The 20,700-nt window shown below is 38.6% G+C and overlaps 1 protein-coding gene across 1 annotated transcript in view; it reads right to left on the bottom strand.

Moving 5' to 3' along the window:
• Window positions 1-13,026: 13,026 nt before the first annotated feature.
• The window catches only part of LOC124556272, a 30,094-nt gene continuing 22,420 nt past the window's right edge, over window positions 13,027-20,700 (bottom strand). Inside the window, exons 3-6 of the mRNA XM_047130257.1 lie at window positions 15,153-15,536; window positions 13,670-13,779; window positions 13,391-13,580; window positions 13,027-13,092 (exon numbers count right to left, since the gene is read on the bottom strand). Of these exons, the coding sequence (XP_046986213.1) occupies window positions 13,027-13,092; window positions 13,391-13,580; window positions 13,670-13,779; window positions 15,153-15,536 (750 nt within the window). The remainder of the gene's footprint in view (window positions 13,093-13,390; window positions 13,581-13,669; window positions 13,780-15,152; window positions 15,537-20,700) is intronic.

The raw sequence follows: 20,700 nt of genomic DNA, 5'->3' as shown, positions 1-20,700 counted from the left end.
GTTTGTCCATTCTTCTGTAAATAATTAGCATCAGTATTTTTGAACCATGACCTATTAGGCTGACAATTCAGAGATATTAACAACTGTTGCGACTTGGCTCCTTTGAATTATTACAGTCACCTACTCCACAGCCTTGTGTCAACTTAGGTCTTTCAGATCTCTGTGAAATTCTTTTTGCTGTGTCGCCATCATGAGTTGTCCTACTTTTATCTGGAGGGACTGACCTGTCAAGATGGCGGCTACAGTAAAAGTTAAGCAAGTGTCCTTCCAGAAAAACTTAAATTTTGCCGTAAAAAAGAAATCGTGTGAAAATTGTAAAGACGAAATCAAGAAACTGAATGAACGCATAACGAGCTTACAGTTCATAATCGGCAGTTTGAAAACGGACATTTCGAAAATACAACAAGAAAATAGTGAACTGAACACGTTAAACTTGTGCGAGATAGTTCGTCCGTTACGGAAAAGTGGTCAAATGTAAAGTGCAAAAACAGCAAGTCCAAAGTGCAAATTCGGAAAACCTGCGAAAGTTACGCAAGCTTTGTGCACGAAAACACATTTCAAGTACTTTCTATCGCCGATAGTGAAAATGCAACTTACAGTTGGCATGAACGTTGGAAAAGCAAAATGGCACTTTGGGGAATAAGGTAAGAGAAGAAAATTTACTGACGCAAACAACTGTGAAGGAGGTCAATATAAATGTGCCGACCAAAAATTGTGTCGAAGTGTGTGGTAAAACAATACAAAACGATTCGCAAATTGTGAACTCCAATAACAGGAAACTGTTTGTGTTTTCAGACAGCCATGGTCGTGGACTTCCTAGTAAACTAAAAGAAACAACTGAAACATTTTCGTGTGGTATAGTGAAACCGGGAGCCCCACTTAGCGAAATTAAAAAAATGACCGAATCCGCAGAGGCAAAAAATCTGCATGATAAAGACTTCGTTGTACTTATGGGAGGCGCAAACGATGTCTACAAAAATGAAACATTGAGTGCAACGCGCGATCTTAAACAGTGTCTGAGGAACCTCACTCACACTAACGTAATACTTGTCAATATTCCGCATCGCTATGATCTTGTAAGATGGTCATGTGTTAACAGGGAAATACAAAGTGCCAACAGTCAGTTTGCAAAAATCTGCAAACATTTTAAAAACGTGAAATGCGTTGATATAAGCAGTATTGGACGTAGATTCCACACGCAACACGGACTTCACCTGAATGGCTTGGGGAAAGATTATCTGACAAGCCTGATAACCAGGGTAATAAAAACCACCAAAACATATTCAAAACCAAAACGATAATTGCATTGCCATCGACTGACTCCATTTCGAAAACACTTCAAAAAAATTCATTAGAAACTTCATCATCAGCAGCAAAACATGTAAAAAAAGACCAAATTTTAACAGAAAGAACAGTGGACATCGATTTCAACAACAAAAGAACTACTGTTCCTCATCAGCCAAGTATTATTTTAGACGAAAATAACAAAAACGAGAAGACTCCAAGTTCACAAGGAAACACAGCAGTAGTGGTAGAACCAACATTTGAAGTGTCAGAAACAGCACCACCGTCAACAACAACAAATAGAAGGCTGTTGGACAGAAGAAATGCTGAGCCTCCTTCTCATCTCAACGATTTTTTATGTGTGGGCCCGAAGAAAAAGAAGGGACAACAGTAGGTAGTGTCAGGTGTCTCCTCTCTCCTGTCTCAAGGCAGACTCCAATGGATTCTCAGTCAGGTAACAGCACTAATAGAATGAAAAAGCAAGAGGAAGGCATCTCTTTCTTTCATCAAAATATAAGGGGCCTCTTAAACAAAATAGATCAACTCCTTATTAACATTAGTGAAAAGGACAGTATAAATAATGCCCAGATTTTGTGCTTAACTGAGCACCATGTTACTGATAAATGTGCCTTGCCATCTATAGCAAGTTATACTTTAGTAACATACTACTGTAGGGAAAATAAAGATAAAGGTGGAGTAGCAATTTATGTTAAGGATAGTGTAGCATACAAAGCTATAGATATTAAGAAATATTGTGTGGAACAACAATTTGAGGCATGTGCCACAGAAATAACAACTAAATTCTATCCAATAATAGTGTTGGCTGTCTACAGGGCTCCTTCAGGTGACATAAAAACTTTTCTGCATTCAATGGAACTCCTTCTGTCATGGTTACTTTCAAAAGCGAAGGATATTGTAGTATTAGGTGATTTTAATATAAACTTTTTGACAGAAAATAAGAATAAAATAGACTTTGAGATTGTGATGAACTTACTCAATCTGAGTTCAGTAATAAATTTCCCAACAAGAATTACATCCGAGTGCCAAACTATGATAGACAACGGTTTTTTAGATGTAAATAGACATCAGAATTATATTGTCAGGCAGGTTATAAGTGGGCTTTCAGATCATGATGGACAAATTCTCACTATTTATGACGTTCATCTGTTCAAAAAAGAATTTCCTCGATGGAAAGTCATAAGAATAATTAATGAAAAGGCGAAAGGAACTTTCAACCACAGGTTGCAGCAAATGGATTGGTCTTTAGTATATAGCCATGATGATGTTGATACTAAATTTAACTGTTTTATAAATGAATTCTGTGCTCTTTTTGAAGAAATATTTCCCAAGAAATGGGTCAGAAACAGTTCTTCCAATTCTGTAAGCAAGCCTTGGATTACAAAAGGTATAAAACAGTCATGTAAAACCAAAAGGGAAACTTATGCTGCAATAAGATTCTGTAAAGATGTAGAAAAATGGGAACACTATAGAATATACTGTAAAATTTTGAAGAAACTAATACAGAAATCAAAAGCCCTTTATCATGAGAAGAAAATAGATAATTCTAATAATAAAATAAAAGCAATTTGGAGCATTGTAAAAAAAGAAACAGGAAGAGATGCAACAAGTAAAGAAGATATAAATAATATCAGATATGAAGGTATCCTAATAGATAACCCCAAAAGGGTGGCTGAGATTTTTAATAAACACTTCCTATCAGTATCTCAACAGATTGGTTGCAAGCCCGATGTTGATGAAGCTGTAACTCTTTGTCAAGCTGTATATTCTAACACAATTTCAGAAATGCACCTTAATCCTGTCACTGTAGAAGAAATTCAAAAAATCATCATGTCTCTAAAAAGTACGAATTCTGCAGGGGTTGATAATATATCTAGTAATTTATTGAAATATTCTTGTGTGTGGATAAGGGACATTCTCTGTCATATTTTCAATGCTTCCCTTCAGAAAGGTGTTGTTCCCAGTAGACTTAAGTATGCCATTGTGAAGCCCCTGTACAAAAAGGAGGATAAAGCTGAACTAACTAACCATCGACCTATCTCTTTGCTGACAGCTTTCTCCAAAATTCTAGAAAAGCTAATACATGTAAGAATTACTGATCATCTCATGAAGAATGGAGTTCTCAGCAAAAGCCAGTTTGGCTTTCAAAAGGGCCGTTCAACAGAAGACGCAGTCTACGCACTTGCAAATGAAGTTCTAGAAACCCTTAATGAAAAAATGCTAGCACTTGGTGTCTTCTGCGATTTATCCAAAGCGTTTGACTGTGTTGATCACCAGATTCTCTTGCAAAAAGCAAAATTAGTAGGAATAAGTGGTGTTGCAGGCAATTGGCTACAGTCGTACCTCCAAGACAGAAAACAAAAAGTTGTGTTGAATAGCTCGGGTGGAGTATGTGACACTTCCTCAGATTCTGAATGGAGTTCCATTACATGTGGAGTGCCCCAGGGCTCAATTCTTGGGCCACTATTATTCCTGATTTTTATAAATGATCTACCATCATGTACAAGCCTGCCGTGTAAATTTACATTATTTGCTGATGATACCACAATTTTTATGAGCAGTAGAACAGTCAACAATCTTGAGGAACTCAGTAATCACATACTCTCAGATATGGTTAACTGGTTCAAGGTGAATGGTCTCTCATTAAATTCCAGTAAGACCAGCTTTATTCAATTCTGTACAAAAACAGAAAAAGAGAGAGAGATAAGTGTGACATGTGGTAATCAACCAATAGTCAGAATGGAAACAACAAAATTTCTTGGAGTGCACATTGACAAGAAAATGAACTGGTCTTCACATATTATTGATCTCTGTAAGAGGCTTAGCTCTGCTACCTATGCTTTACGGGTTGTCACTACATGTGTTGAACCTAACACTGCAAAAGTGGCCTATTATGGCTATTTTCATTGTCTCATTGAGTACGGAATTATTTTTTGGGGCAACCAGCCATTAGCAAGGAAAGTGTTCATTGCACAGAAGCGAGCTTTAAGAATTATATGTAGATTGCGCCCAAGAGACTCTTGTAGAAATAGTTTTCGTAATCTTAAAATATACACAACTACATGCCAATATATTTTTTCTCTCATGTGTTTTGTTTGTAAAAATATAGATATATTTCAACCAAATAGTATTTATCATGAGCATAACACACGGAGGAAGAATGACATACACAGTGAACTCAGAAATTTGAGCTTGGCACAAAAGGGTGTCCATTACACTGGAGCAAAACTCTTCAATGCTCTTCCTCCCGAAATAAAGACAAAGATTCATAACAATAGCGAGTTTAAGAAAGCACTAAAAATATTTCTGCTAGAAAAAGCTTTTTACAGTCTAGATGAATTTTTAACTAAATAAATTGTAATATTTTAATATTATATAATACAAGTTGACATAATGCCACTACGAATTTTATTTAACCTGAGATCTGTATCTGTGTGTGCTCCGTATCTGTTTTCTGTTGTGTTTTAATAATTCTTAGAAAATATGTATTTTCTTTTTCTATATTGCTGCCCAAAGAATTTACTGTATAAGTTTTTATATAATTATGTACTCAAATTTCTCTATATGCTATAAGATTATCAGACTGTATTTGTAAAAAACTGACTCGTTCCACGTCCTTGTGTATTCAACACAGTTGACCTATGGAACACGAAATAAATCAAATCATACAATAGTAGATCCTTTCTGAATAAGGGGAATAAGTACTCCTTCTCTAGTCATCTGGTTTATGTAATAAAATGAACTAGATGGCACAAATGGTACAGAACTAAAGCACTTGCCCAACCTAAGCTGTGACACGATCCGTGCCAGAAGACAGCTGCTAAGGAGCACGAGAAGGTGCACGGCTGGACTGCATAGATTTATTGGGTTGAATTAACAGCACTCCCATGCTGGACACACCCCCATTACACCTTTGGCTTACAATGGAGGCAGCAGCAGGAGCGTGTACGTTAAGAAACTGGAAATCCACACTTATATAATGAATGTGGTAAACATAAGAATGACAGAGAAAATGCATGCTCACTATGTAACAACTTCCAGTGGCTTCAGTAAATCTTTCTAACCATAGGAAGTAGGAGCAGTGTAAGAAATAACCACAGTACTGTTCAGATGACAGTCTGGTTTACTGACTGGTGAAAAACAGACGAGGTTGCTGGAGGCAGTGTACACAGGGTGCAGCCTCAAATAGAAAGCACAATCTATCCATGGAAGCTAGCAACAGTATTCCAGGGGAAATATTCACAATTAGAGTATGTGCAGAGAAGTATCTATGTAGGTGTTACGAGGATCATAGCATCTGCATTCATTCATACAGCCAAGTTGCTCTGAAATCCCTATCAACCCCTGCAATGAGATCAAATATATTTTGCAGAGTGAAAACCTGCTGTCAGTCTCTTATCACTCAGGAGTTAGTAGTAATGTGCAAGCTAATAGGCTTGCCGCCACAGGAGATATGACCATTTGTTGGACCAGAACCTGTCCTACCCATCACTACTTCAGTGGTAAAATTTAATACTATGTAATTGAATCACAAGACAGCATGCAAAATATTTGACTACAATCCAAAAACAAAATTGTGGCAAGCCAATGATGCCAGAACTATGTTCTAAGAAAATTTCTGTAATTGTGGGGTTAACAAGAGGCAGATTTAACTTTTAGATCTAATGAGTGGGCATAGGAACCTCAAGAAACACCTGCACACAAAGGGTATCACTAAGTGGGTCTGAGACTTCTATCCAGTCACATATTGACCAGTCTGGTATGGTAATAGAAGATAGCAAAAGTAAAGCCAAACTTTTAAATTTCACATTTAAGAAATCATTCACATAGGAGAATTGTACAAACAGACTATCATTTGACCATCGCACAGGCTCCCGTGTGGAGGACATAGAGAAAAATCCCTGGTGTAGAGAAACAGAATTTCAAGCAAATAAGTTGTCAGGTCTTGATGAAATCCCATTTTGGTCTTTCAAAGAGTACTTTACAGAATCGGCCCCTTACTTAGCTTGCATTTTTCATGAATCTCTTGCCCAGTGCAAGGTAGCAAGCTACTGGAAGAAAAGCAAAGGTGTCCCCTGTGTATAACAAGGGCAGAAGAACGGACCCACAATATTACAGACCAATATCCCTAACATCATTTTGCTGCAGAATCTTTGAACATATTCTTAGTTCAAATACAATACATTTTCTCGAGAGGGCAGAGTTTCTGTCCATAAATCAGCATGGTTTTAGAAAGCATCGCTTGTGTGAAACTCGGCTCACTCTTTTCTCTTAGGAAATTCTGTGAAGCACGGATGAATGGTAACAGGCAAATTCCATACTCCTAGATTTCTGTAAAGCATATTATATGATGCCACACTGCCAACTTTTACTGAATGTACAAGTATATGGAATAGGTTCCCGGGAATGTGAATGGCTCTAAGGCTTCTCAATGAGCAGAATCTGGTATTTTGTTCCCAACAGTGAGAGTTTATCAGAGACAACGGTATTGTCAGGAGTGCCCCTGGGAAGATAGGATTCAAGAGATTGGGGCTTGTATGGAAGTATATAGACATTTGTTTTTCTCACACTGTATTTGCAAGTGGAACAGGAAAGGAAATGACTAGCAGTGGTACACCTTACAGTGGTTTGTAGAGTACGGATGTAGATATAGAGAAAGAAGTGACATTTAATCTTTCAATGTGAAGTACTGAAGAGCAAAAGATACAGAATGTTTGCATGTTGAAAAAGAAGTACCAATTTCAGCTGCATTAGGGCATTGAAATAATTCTGTGACAAGTGAAAATCTGTGCTACAACAGGACCCAAACCTGGATTTTCTGCTTTATGCCAGCACTTGCCTTAACCACTCTGGCTATTTGAGCATGCTTCATGTCCAACACAAATTCCCAAATTGTTGCACACTCATTCTGTAGTGCTCCCTGCCCATTACCCTCTTTGCTCGTGGCATCTTACATGATTCCTGCAAGAGATTGGACCTAGGGTGCATCCACTCTGAAGATATCATGAAGTACCATCAATGCTTAGATACTACAATTGTGTGTATGGTATCTGTTTTTTTGGACATGTCTAATTCCTGAAGAAATTGCAGCTAACAGAGAAAGTAAAGGGAATCATCCTACTACTTAAGGCTATTAGTTAGCTTTCCTAGTATGACAGGGGGAGAGATTGTACAATAATCTCAGTTTCAGTGTGGACATCTGGAGGCTAGGAACCACATTTGTGTCAACTTGTGGAACCTAGCCAACAGGGTCACACACAAATGACATTGCTGATAAATGGGGTTATGTTCAGCTGTTTTACCTCTCTGGTTAAATCGAATCAATCAAATCAAGTCTCTCAGTATCTTGCCTCCAAGCTCATCTTTGTGTAATACCTCTTCCCCTTAGTTAAGTATGTAACAAAATTGGTTCACACCAACAATGGTAAATAAGCTTAAAAAGTTAAATTTTCCTTCAAGAGGATTCTCACATAGCTCATAATCTTGGAACTTTTCAAGTGTTATGGTGTGAAATACTGCATAAAAAGCTTTCTGTTGGTTCACTATGGTCATGTGATGATATCGACCTGCAGAAGGTGACATGAGCAAGCAAAATCGAGTCCCAAGAACATTACACACACACATAATGCCTTCTTGAAGTCTCTACCTATGTCTAGTTCACTTTGTATTGTCTGTGTTAACACATGTGTCTCATATCTTGTGATCGTTCTTTTTTTAATGAAGAGGTTTTTTGTCCTCTGTCTTCTGACTGGTTTGATGCAGCCCACCACGAATTCCTCTCCTGTGCTAACCTTTTCATCTTTGAGTAGCACTTGCAATGCATGTCCTCAATTATTTGCTGGATGTATTCCAGTCTCTGTCTTCCTCTACAGTTTTTGACCTCTACAGCTCCCTTGAGTACTATGGAAGTCATCCCCTCATGTCTTAACAGATGTCTGATCATCCTGTCCCTTCTTCTCAGTGTTTTCCACATGTCCCTTTCCTCTCCGATTCTGTGCATAACCACCTCATTCCTGACCTTATCAGTCCACCTAATTTTCAACATCAGTATGTAGCACCACATCTCAAATGCTACAATTCTCTTCTGTTCCAGTTCTCCCCACAGTCCGTTTCACTACCATACAATGCTGTACTCGAGACATACATTCTCAGAACTTACTTTCTCAAATTAAGGCTGATATTTGATATTAGTAGACGTCTCTTGGCCAGGTATGACCTTTTTGCCATTGCTAGTCTGCTTTTGATTTCCTCCTTGCTCTGTCCAGCATTGGTTATTTTACTGCCTAGGTAGCAGAATTCCTTAACTTTATCTGCTTTGTGACCATCAATCCTGATGTTAACTTTCTTGCTGTTCTCATTTCTACTACTTCTCATTACCTTCATCTTCAATTTACTCTCAATCCATTCTCTTTACACTGTTCATCCCATTCAGCAGATCATGTAATTCTTCTTCACTTTCACTCAAAATAGCAATGTCATCAGGTTAAAGAGGTTACATTTTATGAAATCAGTACATGTATCTTGTTACATACACTCACCACAATGGAAAAGCCCACACTGGTGACCTATGACAACAATCAATTTCTGTGGACTCAGGAAATGCACAGTGTTACCTTACACCAAACAATGAACACTGACACACAACAAAAGTTATTGAGACCTTTCAGCTATACTGGTTTGGTTTCGTTTGGTTTCTTGTGGGTTGTGGGATATGTTGAACAATATGGAACAATGAAAGTATGAAACTACAAGTGAGGTTGATTAAAACATTCTCCTCCCAAATGTGTACAAGGACATGTGGATCGTGCATCACAGTTCTGTTACTATCCTTGGATCTTATTGACTTCTTTATGGAAGATGAAGAAAGGACACTGATACAAACAGATGTTCCTGGGCATGCATCAAATTTTTATGCACAAATACATCATTGTGACCACTCCCCTCATGATTCAAATTGTGTTTCAGCACTGGTTATAGAGGTGACAAACCAGATTCTTTCACCTTGTGGAACCTGGCTGACAAGCTCACACACTAATATTTCCAGCTTATTTTCGAAGTCATTGCCTACCAATGGTGCCAAATTTGACAACACATCCAAATTGAATTACATGGTGCCGCATGGGCATATTTCCATCAATGTTCATAGAGTTCAGCACTTTTTGTCTGAACTGCCACAATTTCTGCCCAAACTTGTCCAAATCCCCCATACCAACTTACTCCTGTGGTGTGACACCTTTAAAGGCAAATCACATTCTCTGTCCCTGCCAAATTCTGCAGGGCAATCTTTGATGGTCTGCATAACTTATCAAATCCTGGTATTCATCCCACCACAAAATTAGTGACTGAGGGCTTTGTGTGGTCAGGTGTTTAAGTGGACTGCAGACAGTTTATGCACATCTCTTGTTTGCCAATGCAACGGCTAGGACACCACAGTTTTCTGCAATAGGGGAAATATGACATGCTAAGACTGACTTCAATGTGTCCATTTGGACCTGGTTGGTCCACTACTTGAGTCAAATTTGTTCCGATATATTTTCTCCGCAACTGACAGGACATTGCGTTGCGTGGAAGCTGTACCTTTAAAGGATATGATAGATAAATCTACTGCTTTGGTCTTTGTTCATCTGTGGATTCCTTGTTTCAGTTGCCCATCATCAATTTATACTGACCAGGTGTGTCACTCAGCCCCATCTTTTTATTCTTGGCCTTTGTCTATTTCATTTTGGAGTGTGCATATCAACACCCATGACTCTTGTCTTATGATCAATCACATTTAATAAAGTGGTTGCATTTTGTGGTATCAGTACATTCACTTTATTCCGCATATCACCACCACACATGAAACAACAACCATCTAACTATGTATTTTTGTACTACATACTCTGAAGCCTTGATGGTGGAGAGGCCTTATGTGAATCCACTGTATGGGACCAATGAGTTATTCTGTCGTATCTTAATGTAATGTACAATTACTGATGTTTGAAGAAAGATAAAAATAAAAAAATTCACAATATCTGTTCAGTTTTAATTCTCTTGCTGATTTTCATTATTTGCATTACTTTTCCTTACTTGCTTAGTTACAAAATTTTATTATAATAGCTCAGGAATAATCTAGTTTTCTACTGATTTAATTTTAAATATCCAGGTAAATCTGAATTTTGTCAGTAATGTGTCCACCTTAAACATTCAACAAGAGAGTGAATCTTGACAGTATGGTTAAAATGTGTGTTTAAATGATGCTGTAGTCATGAGGTGGCAGAATCTGACTGGTAGAATCAACAGAAACAAATGTCTGCTGTCCTTGGCTGGATGTTCACAATGGTAACACAAGATGGACAAGTGAACAACATGCCAACAGACTGACGAGTTACTGAGAGAGAAACCAAGATGATGTGACAATGTAGTAAAGTAAATCTAGAGTTAGGTACAATGGCAACTATACACAACTGAAGTGAAGATAAGACATGAGTTTATGGCCATGTGGTCATATTTATCTCATCTGCAGCAAGAACTATTGTTGAAGCATACATTTGAGGAACTTCAGGGTGGCACTTTCTTGGAAAACTGCAGCACTTTACAGGTTCTGCCACTATCAGCCATCCAAGTCCATTTATTCTACTGGGTATTCAAATTTGTTGGGTCAAGACAATAAATGTGTTACCAACAATTTGAATCCTTCGCTCTCTGTATGACATTTTATCTGTTATTAAAATTTTGTAAGGCACTTTAAATACATTCAACAAATAAATACATAGACAAATGTCCTTGTTGGTGCTTCACATTTGATGTTTGTTCTGTGTGCTGGTGAAGTTTCAAACCATTCTTGCAGACGTCAGAGCCATAGTACAGTGTCAATTTGGCATCTACATGCAACTCACATTACAATCAGCATGCTGTTATTGGATTCTTGTGTTCAGAAAAAGAAACCATGGTGAACATCCATAAATGTTTGTGTGCAGTGTATGGTGGTGCTGCAGTTGATAGTAGTACAGTTGGGCAATGGATAAAGGAAGTCAAAACCTCAGGAAATGCAGAAACAGAGCTCCATGATCAACCAGGTTCAGGACGTCCTGTCACAGCCACTGCTCCAGACATCCACCCTACAGTCCAGACCTGATACCCTCAGACTTCCATCTCTTTGGGCCGCTTAAAGATTCTCCATGGGGGAAAACACTTTGAAGATGATGAAAGGGTCATCTATGCAGTGAAAACATGGCTATGCCTACAGGACAAGAGCTTTTACCGGTGGGTAATACATGCTCTTCCACAACATTGACATATGGCCATAGGACGTGATGGAGACAATGTAGAAAAATAGGACATGGACAAGACCTGTTTACCATGTCACCATATTCTGACTCTCAACAATAAATATGTTCCGAGAATAAAATGTGGGGCATTACTTATTGAACGACCCTCTTAGTATAGTCTAACAATTTCTGCACTCTGCTGTGTATTTTCTCCTTAGAATCTTTATTGTTGTGTGGTTTGTATAATATGGAAGTATTATGGTTCTGATGTCTCCCACAGTACCAGTTTTTTAAAAAATATTTTATACCTTCTACTGGCAATTTTCTTACAGTCTTCTGTGTTGTACGTTATTTGATATACTTCGAGTTTAGTCTGTAGAGCTAATAATTTATTGTTTTATAAGCAACTACATCATATCAGATGTTATTGGTACACTGGTTTAGCATGTGTCAACATGCTACTATTCCTGTTTAAAAGATATATAGATGTTTTATTATTCAATAGCTATCTCAGCTACTTATCAAATATTTATATCTACACTAATAATAAAACTGGAAAATCATCATGTTGTCTGTCTCTGTTTACACACTGATCTCCAAAACTGCTTGGTGAATATTCATGTGGTTTGCACAGGTAACTAGTCTAGCTGGAGGCAACCTATAGGATTTATTTCGAAACTGGACCGCAGATAAAAATAGTGTAATTTGAATTTTAGGAGTCTTCTCAGGTTAGTAGCTCAGATATTTGCCTTAGAGATGGTGTTGTATCCAAAGAACCAATAGATGATGCTATCAGTTTTTTTACCTCAGTGACAGGAGTATTTTTAGAAGTTTACATCAGTGACAGAATTAAATACAACAATCTTATCTTTCTGAATACAAACTAACAGTGAATTTCCAGAATGAGATTTTCACTGTGCAGCAGAGTGTGCGCTGATATGAAACTTCCTGGCAGATTAAAACTGTGTGCCCGACCGAGACTCAAACTCGGGACCTTTGCCTTTCGCGGGGAAGTGCTCTACCATCTGAGCTACCAAAGCACGACTCACGCCCCGTCCTCACAGCCTTACTTCTGCCAGTATCTCGTCTCCTACCTTCCAAACTCTGCAGGAGAGTTTCTGTAAAGTTCGGAAGGTAGGAGATGAGATACTGGCAGAAGTAAAGCTGTGAGGACCAGGCCTGAGTCGTGCTTCGGTAGCTCAGATGGTAGAGCACTTGCCCGCGAAAGGCAAAGGTCCCGAGTTTGAGTCTCGGTCGGGCACACAGTTTTAATCTGCCAGGAAGTTTCATAACAGTGAATTTACTTGGCTAGGCTATACAGATTTACTGATTTCACTTTGTGTGTTAAAGACTTTAAAAAATGCTTTGCTTGTTTCATTACGTTTCATTTATATTTGACTTCTTCACTAGGAAAACATTTCTTTACAAAGTGATCCTGTAACAGTTCTGTTTTTACTAAGTGAGGTACGGAACCCTAAAAAGTGACAGTATGCAAACGCCCATCTTTATCCACTGTTAAGCACGGGCGTACAGCCAGTATCTGTATAAAAAGCTCACATGCTTAACTGGAAAATACTTATAATTTTGCAAGTGTGTTTATGCTTCTGTGAGTGTTTTACATTTCTCTGTCTATAAGTTAAAAAAATTAACCTCTTAGCCATCTTTATGATCCTTGGAAAGTATTTCATTTCACAATGGAATGTCTATTTAGCAGAAACATGAATGTTATAGTAGACTAATGTCTACTCCAAGTAAAATTTGAAAACCTGCAATTGGAATTATTAAGCTAATGTTGCGTAGATATTCCTCTTAATTCATAACTGAATGCCGGTTCTCACCTTTTGTGAAGCCGGATCCTGTGAAACATCCAATGAATCATCAGAATCTAAGAGATTTGGAATAGACTGTGCACTCTGCAAAGTCTGTTTCTCTCCATCACCATTGATATGATTAATTTCTTCTTCCTCAATACTACCAATGCTCAAAAGATTTGGCTGTGACTGAGCAAATAGTTTTGCTCTCAGCAACCTTCCGAGATGAAATAATACATGTTAGGAAACAATTTACCAAAAATCAGATAACTGCATTACAAATGATTGTAAATTTATAAGACCTACCTCAATTCTTCTTCACGTTTTTGCATCTCTTGTAACTCTGCTTGTATCTTCTCTTCAGCTGATTGGTAGCCCTTTCTCACTGGGGTCTTTACCAGGTCTTCATCTGAATCCTGTACAAAATGCTTCTTATATGAAATGTGTCAGTATAAAAATTACTCTCTCCCCTCTATAATTTGCTACTATGAGGGACGATCAAAACTTTCCATTTGAGTATTTTGCTGCAGCATGTACACAATGTAACATGACTCTGATGTGGGTATATAAGCACCCACATGTGAAAGTATTAGTGTGGCATTCCTGTCTTTCCAATGTGTCTGTGTGCAGTAAATGTGGAAATGTGAACTATGGCCATATTACCAAATTCATGTTAACAGGAACAACATGCTGTTATTCTTTCCTTGGTTGCTGAAGGGCAAAAACTGGAAGACATCCACTGGAGAATGAAGAATGTGTATGGCGCAGCATGTCTATAAAAAAAACTACCATTGTGGAATGGTGCACCAAGTTCGTAATAACGGATGTCCCCATATAGGAAATGTAATGCAGAAATTACACAAACTCATGTGGGAGACACTAGAACCTGCCCTATAGTCCTGATCTCTTGCTCACGTGATTATCATGCCTTTGGTCCCTTAAAAAGTCCTTAATCCATTGAAAATTTCTGTCAGATGAGGATGTAGAACAGCCAGTTAAGAACTACTTCATGCAGCAGGACACGATGTTATACCAAACAGGTATTTTTAACCTGATGCATTGTTGAGACAATTGCCTCAATGCTCATTGTGAGTTTGCGTGATTGGCATACCTATTCTGAACAGTGTGGTTTTTCAAATAGAAACTTTTTGATCACCCCTTAAATGTCATGACATGTACAGCTGGAAGTCCAATGATCTACATAGCAAAGAAACAAGTGAATATTATGGTTTAGTATTTCAAATGATGCTCCGATTAGACATGGTAACTGGTAATGAAATTGGCTTTCCTATTTTGAAAGGGACCATCTTGGCATTTGCATTAGTTTAGAGGAACCGTGAAAAACCTACACATGGATGGCAAGATAGAGATTTGAGTTCCCTTTGCCTGGAATGTAAGGTCATTGTTTCAACAACAATGTTACATTTCTCAGCAAATATGTACGGAGTCTAAAAACCAATGGCTCAGGTACCATGTTGCATAGTATCAAGTAAACATAATGAAACACACACTTCAGTTGCGTGGCAATAAAACTAGGACACTATTTCCTGTACAACTGATTTGCAATTAGCAAACAATGGAAAATCCATAATAAAAACAATAAGCATTACATTGCTCTTCACCTTGGAGATGGCACTGAGTGGCAAATGGGCACATTTGCAAGTATATTTACAAATGCACTATATTTTTTTCAGAAATTTATGGTGTGTGTAGAATACAAAGGAAAAAAGCTCATTTGATTGATAAGTTCTACAAATATTACTAATTAATTCAGTAACACACTACATACCTGTGAATCATTCCCACTATTGATGTCAATGATCTTCCTTTGAATTGGAGGCTGGTTATGTACAGGTGAAACAGAAGGAGGAGAAACAACAACAGGTACAGTATTCCTTGGAGCAGCATAAATTCTCATCCTTCCATGTGATGCATAAAACCTCTGCATCAATCCTTTCTGTCCACCACCAGATGAGAACCTGTGTGTTGGGCTTGCAAATGGAGAATTATTAAGTGATGGACTTGATGACTGAGATCTCTTTGTTGGAACAGCTTGTGCTGAGGGTTCTCCATCATTTAGTGAATCTGAAAGATTGTTCGAAGAGGAGAAACTATTTGGATCACTCTCTCTCTCTTCTGTGGAACTGTTGACAGCATCAGGTGTTTGAGATCTCTGAAATAAAAAATTAGATATCTTATTCTGCAACTATTCTGTTCAGATCAGGAAGTTATTTCAAACCTTAACTTCAATGATAATGCACTAAATTAGAAAGCAAAAAGCTGGACATTTTTAGAGAAAACTGAGAACACTGTGTTAGCAAGAACTTCTGCCGAGTACCTTTGTAACCATATCCTGATGGAACATCTAGTTCTTAAAACTGGTAACAGATGTAGCATAACACTGGACTGAAACTGGCCACTCTATTATCTTTAATGGCTTCAAGTTTCCGCCATCCACTTTATTCTTTTAGGGAAAGGTTATGGAAGAATTAAACATTGATTTGATGACAGATTTCACTGAGAAAATTATTTCAGAGTGTATAAATTTTTGAATTTGGCCATTGCATTGATCTCCTCTCAGAGACTTAACTATTGACTTGGCTAAATTACATTTCTTACCCTTTCAAAATACATGCAGTTACTGAACTTCCCTCCAACAAATTGCTATGAACTAAGTATCTGTGAGGGACACCCACACAAGCAGGCACAGGTAAACAACATTATGCAGTTAGGTTACTCTGAAGATGAAAGGGAGAAAACTACACCACAGCAGTTGTTAATAATCATGAAGATATTAAATGTTTTTATGAAAATATGTAGCATCTAGAGAAAATTAAAAAAAAATGAAATGGGTGGTTAGTGTTTCACATCTTATTGACATAAAAAATTAAAAAAAAATTTACACGTGTACAATAATGGGAGAAGAAAAATGATTTGATGAAGGAATCATCAGTGTTCTATACTTGAGTGATTTAGAGAAACCACAGAAAATCCATGTCACTGTTGTTGGAGATATATTTTCCCTCAGTTTTCTCTGACATGAACGTATTTTTAAGTTTAGGCTAGGCAGGATAGCCACTGTCTTAATGTCTTTAGTAAAAAAAAAAAGAGAGACTGAAAAAATATGTAACTATTAATAGAGAGAGAGGGAGAGGGAGAGAGAGAGAGAGAGAGAGAGAGAGAGAGAGAGAGAGAGAGAGAGAGAGAGAGGCCATCACCATCAGTACATCTGGGCCTTACCATGAAGCACAGCCGATGCAACTACACTAGCCATCTTACTGCCATCTGACTGCCTGAGCTCAGGCAGTGTGCTACTGCCTTATGGTCTGGGCCATGCAGTGTGCTGTGGCCAGTTTTACCCAGGGCAGTCTGTTGATTTAACTGCACTAAGGGGAAAGGTGTCTTATCTAAATGGATGTGATAAAGTGGAAATGAAGAGATTATTGGAGAAATTTGCAGAATTATTTAACCTGCATGGACAATGCCTGCTACATGACTATTGCAGCATGGAATTCCACAACAAATGTGCTGCTTGTGTACAAGAAACAGCACTAGGATGTAATTATTAAAGAAAGCACCAGTGTTTAGTCAGTGCTTCTCATAACAGGTGGTAAGAAGGCTTATCAGGTGACTGTAAATATCTAAACAACAAGCAATAACTAATGAATAGCCCATGCCAAACATTACAGAGACCTTAGACAATCTGGTGCAATGCCATTATTTTATCACCATGGATTTGGTGGGGGGGAGGGGGGGGGGGTGTGCCACCAATTAGAGGTAGCACTGGAGGATTGACCTGAAACAGCGTTTTCAGATCCATTTGATCACTACCAGTATCATCAGATGCCATTTGGTTTGAAAAATGCAACTTTCCAACACATGTTAGATGGAGTACTACAGAATCTGAAACCAAAACAATGCTTAGTCTACCGAGATGACACTGTATTGTCCAACACATCCAGGAGTATAAGGTGCATCTACAAGAGGTCTGAGTGTTTGTGTGTGGCACGACAGACCCTTATCTTAGAAACATGCCACTTTGTATTACAGGAAGTCTGCTATTCAGGTCATATCATCAGCCGAGATGGTGCACGACTAACTCACAGCTGATACAAGCTGTAAATGATTTCCCAGTGTATAGCACAAATGAAGAAATTACAGTAATATCTCAGGATTGCAATTTTATAGAGAATACATCCCAAAATTTGCAGAAGTTATGCCTTTGTTAAAGAAGAGGTAATAGGTTCATGAGGCTCCACACTGAAGCAAATCTTGAGGTATTGCACTGAAATGAATTTCGAGACAGACCTCCAACTCATGGCTAAGTGAATTTGGTTTTGAGGTTGTGCAATGTTCAAGGAAGTATCACTGGTACACTGTTACCCAATCTTGGCAGCGCGCCAGCCGCCGACTGACCGACGAACAGCTGACGCGAGCACCTAGAACGTCTAGTGCTCGCGTCCGGGATAACTCTCGGCTGGCACTGTGAAATATTCTAAGTCCCTTATCTCCCGCCGCGCCAGTGCGCGGCTATATAAGCGAGCGCTGCCCGCGGAGCGGATCATTCGCGCTGCTGCTGCTGCACAGGCAACTGCATTGAACGCTGCCAAGATGCCCTACAGAAGATACCGTCGCCGTGCAAGACAGACAATATACTAAACAATTGAAGATGTCGAAATGACAACATCTGCTGCTGACAAGAAGAAGAATACCATAAAATCTGTTGCTGCACACTCTCTACTAGATGCTGTGCTGTAGAATGTATTGAGTCAACACAGAAGAACAGCACAAAGCTCAGGGTGGGTGAGAAGCCCTGTACCCCTAGTATCAAACGCTAATTGATTTGATTTGTTTTAGCGCAACTATGTACTTTAGTATTAAGTGCCCATTATATCAGTAGGTTCCCCACCATGTTGTTAACACATTTCTTGACATATTTTTACACATGTCTGGGGTTACAGTGTGAAATGCATCTTCAACAGCATTGTGCAGTTCATTGGTAGCATAGCAACATGCAGATACATGCACCTTAATGACTCACCATAATGAGTTGTAAGGTGTGGTGATGTCAGGACGTTTTGGTGGACATTTCAAGGAACCTGGTGGTGTTGATGCACCACAACTTATCAACCGTCATAAAAAAAGCTCACTTAGGAAATTGTGCACTGCAGGAGCATAGTGAGGAGGCACTCAGCCTTACTGCAACCATATGCATTCTGTGAGGCCCCTTTCCTCAAGCTGAGGTATGAACAACATTTGGACCACGTGTAAATAATCTGTGCCATTCATTCACAGTTCCTGGAAAAATGTGTGGTCCAAGCATAAGTTGTGAAGTCATCGCTGCCCATATCATTATGTGAGGCAGCTTTCTTTGTAACTTGACCATGTAATGATTCTCTTTGGCTCAAACGACAATATTTCTATTGTGTGAGCTGTGATAAATGGCACATTCCCTTGAAAACATAACCATGGCATAGTTCACTGCATTTTGAAATTGAGTTAACAAAACTTGGCACGCTGAAACACACTCATTCCAGTCTGTGTCCGATAACTCTTACGAACTTCAGTCATAAAGGTCTGACTATAATGTCTTTTGATATGATCTCACATTTTTGTCCTTGGTATACCAAATTTAAAGCATATTGTGTGTTGGCTTTACAGGAGACTGTTCAATCAAAGTAGAGACTCAGGCACGTTTCTTCTCATGTCTTCTTCCTTCTACTCAGTGGCTTATCTTTAACACTGCCAAAAGCAAAAGCATTTATTTCTCAATCCAGAAGTGTCACCTTTCATGGTGGAGCCTCATCACACCTTTCCTAGAACACTACTGTAGTATTCTGTCTCATTGTCTGCCCTGTGTGTCATTCAGGCATCCACACACTTGTCACTAAATGCTCCTCAGTAGTGCAATTACGACCACTCACGTCTGACATGGCTACAGATTAAAACGCCATTGTGGAAACATGTAAACACGAATTGCAACAAGTAGTAATAAAGTTACCAACCTGCCTAATAACATCTCATACTACACAGAAGTTACAGGGGTACGGGGACTCTTGCCCACCCTGTATTTAAAAATCATGTGTCTTGGCCATGATCACCATATCAAATCAACAGGCAGAAATGGTGGCACAGACTATTGTTAACCATTGCTTATTAAAAATCTAATGCCAGAGACAATAATAAATGACCACAGCACTAATTGCCAAGTATGTCCAAGTTATTGAAGCAATTACATTCATTATTACACTTATTATTATTTCTCCCAAGAGTGCTAGTTCTGCAAGGTTCAGGTGAGAGCTTCTGTGAAGTTTGGAAGGTAGGAGATGAGGTACTGGCAGGGTAAAGGTGTGAGGATGGGGCACAAGTCGTGCTTGGGTAGCTCAGATGGTAGAGCACTTGCCCGCGAAAGGCAAAGGTCCCGAGATTGAGTCTCAGTCTGGCACACAGTTTTAATCTTCCAGGAAGTTTCATATCAGCACACACTCTGCTGCAGAGTGAAAATCTCATTCTGAATTACACTTATTATTTACACTATAAGATGTTACAAACTAGTGCACTACACCTGCAAGTGAATGGCTGAACAGAGAGTTCACAGGACAGTAGGGGAAAACTGTTAAGTAATTTCATGAATAGTAGTCACAATGATTTGAACACTTTACCATAATTTGTAGTGACAGCTTGTAACTTGGAAAGTGTACAAAAACATGGGCTTTATCCCCTATGAGGTGGTTTTTAGCCAAAAGACCCCATTCCCTTTCAAATTATGCCACCTACCCTAGGTGAAGATGTATACTTCACACAAAATTTTGCTACAAAATTAAGAAGTACGTGGCAACAGATTAGAAAGATGAATATGAAGTCTTAAGAATGGCATGAAGGCACCCCACAACAAAAAGCTAAATTGGTTATGTACCACACTGGGCAGTGAGTAATGTTATCTAACACCTACATGCTGAAAGAAAAAACTAAAAAGCTAATTTTGCAATACCAGGCACCTTACCAGATAATTGAGATTATGTCTCCAGTTAATGTCAAACTGCAATGCCCAACCCAAAGCCCAAGTGTCCACGTAGTAAGAACTCATTTATTTCATGTTGTACTGGAAGCACTGCCGTATTTAACAGCAGCTCCTTCTGAATGGGGAAGGGAACCGATTGGAGAAAATACAAGGGGGGAAAGGTAAAATTAAGCATGTGACGCAGGATGTACTAATAGTCATCCTGACACTCCTAATGCCGTAAAACCATGAGGCGGCCTTGTGAGCTAATTTTTTGTGTTTGCTAATTAGTTATTAGGGATATTTGTGAGTGTATATTCTGGTAATGTGTCTATTT

This window comes from Schistocerca americana, chromosome X (assembly GCF_021461395.2).
Source record: "Schistocerca americana isolate TAMUIC-IGC-003095 chromosome X, iqSchAmer2.1, whole genome shotgun sequence".
NCBI classification, from domain to species: domain Eukaryota; kingdom Metazoa; phylum Arthropoda; class Insecta; order Orthoptera; family Acrididae; genus Schistocerca; species Schistocerca americana.
Note: the sequence above shows the minus strand (reverse complement) of the source record. Positions and strands in the feature narration are given on the sequence as shown.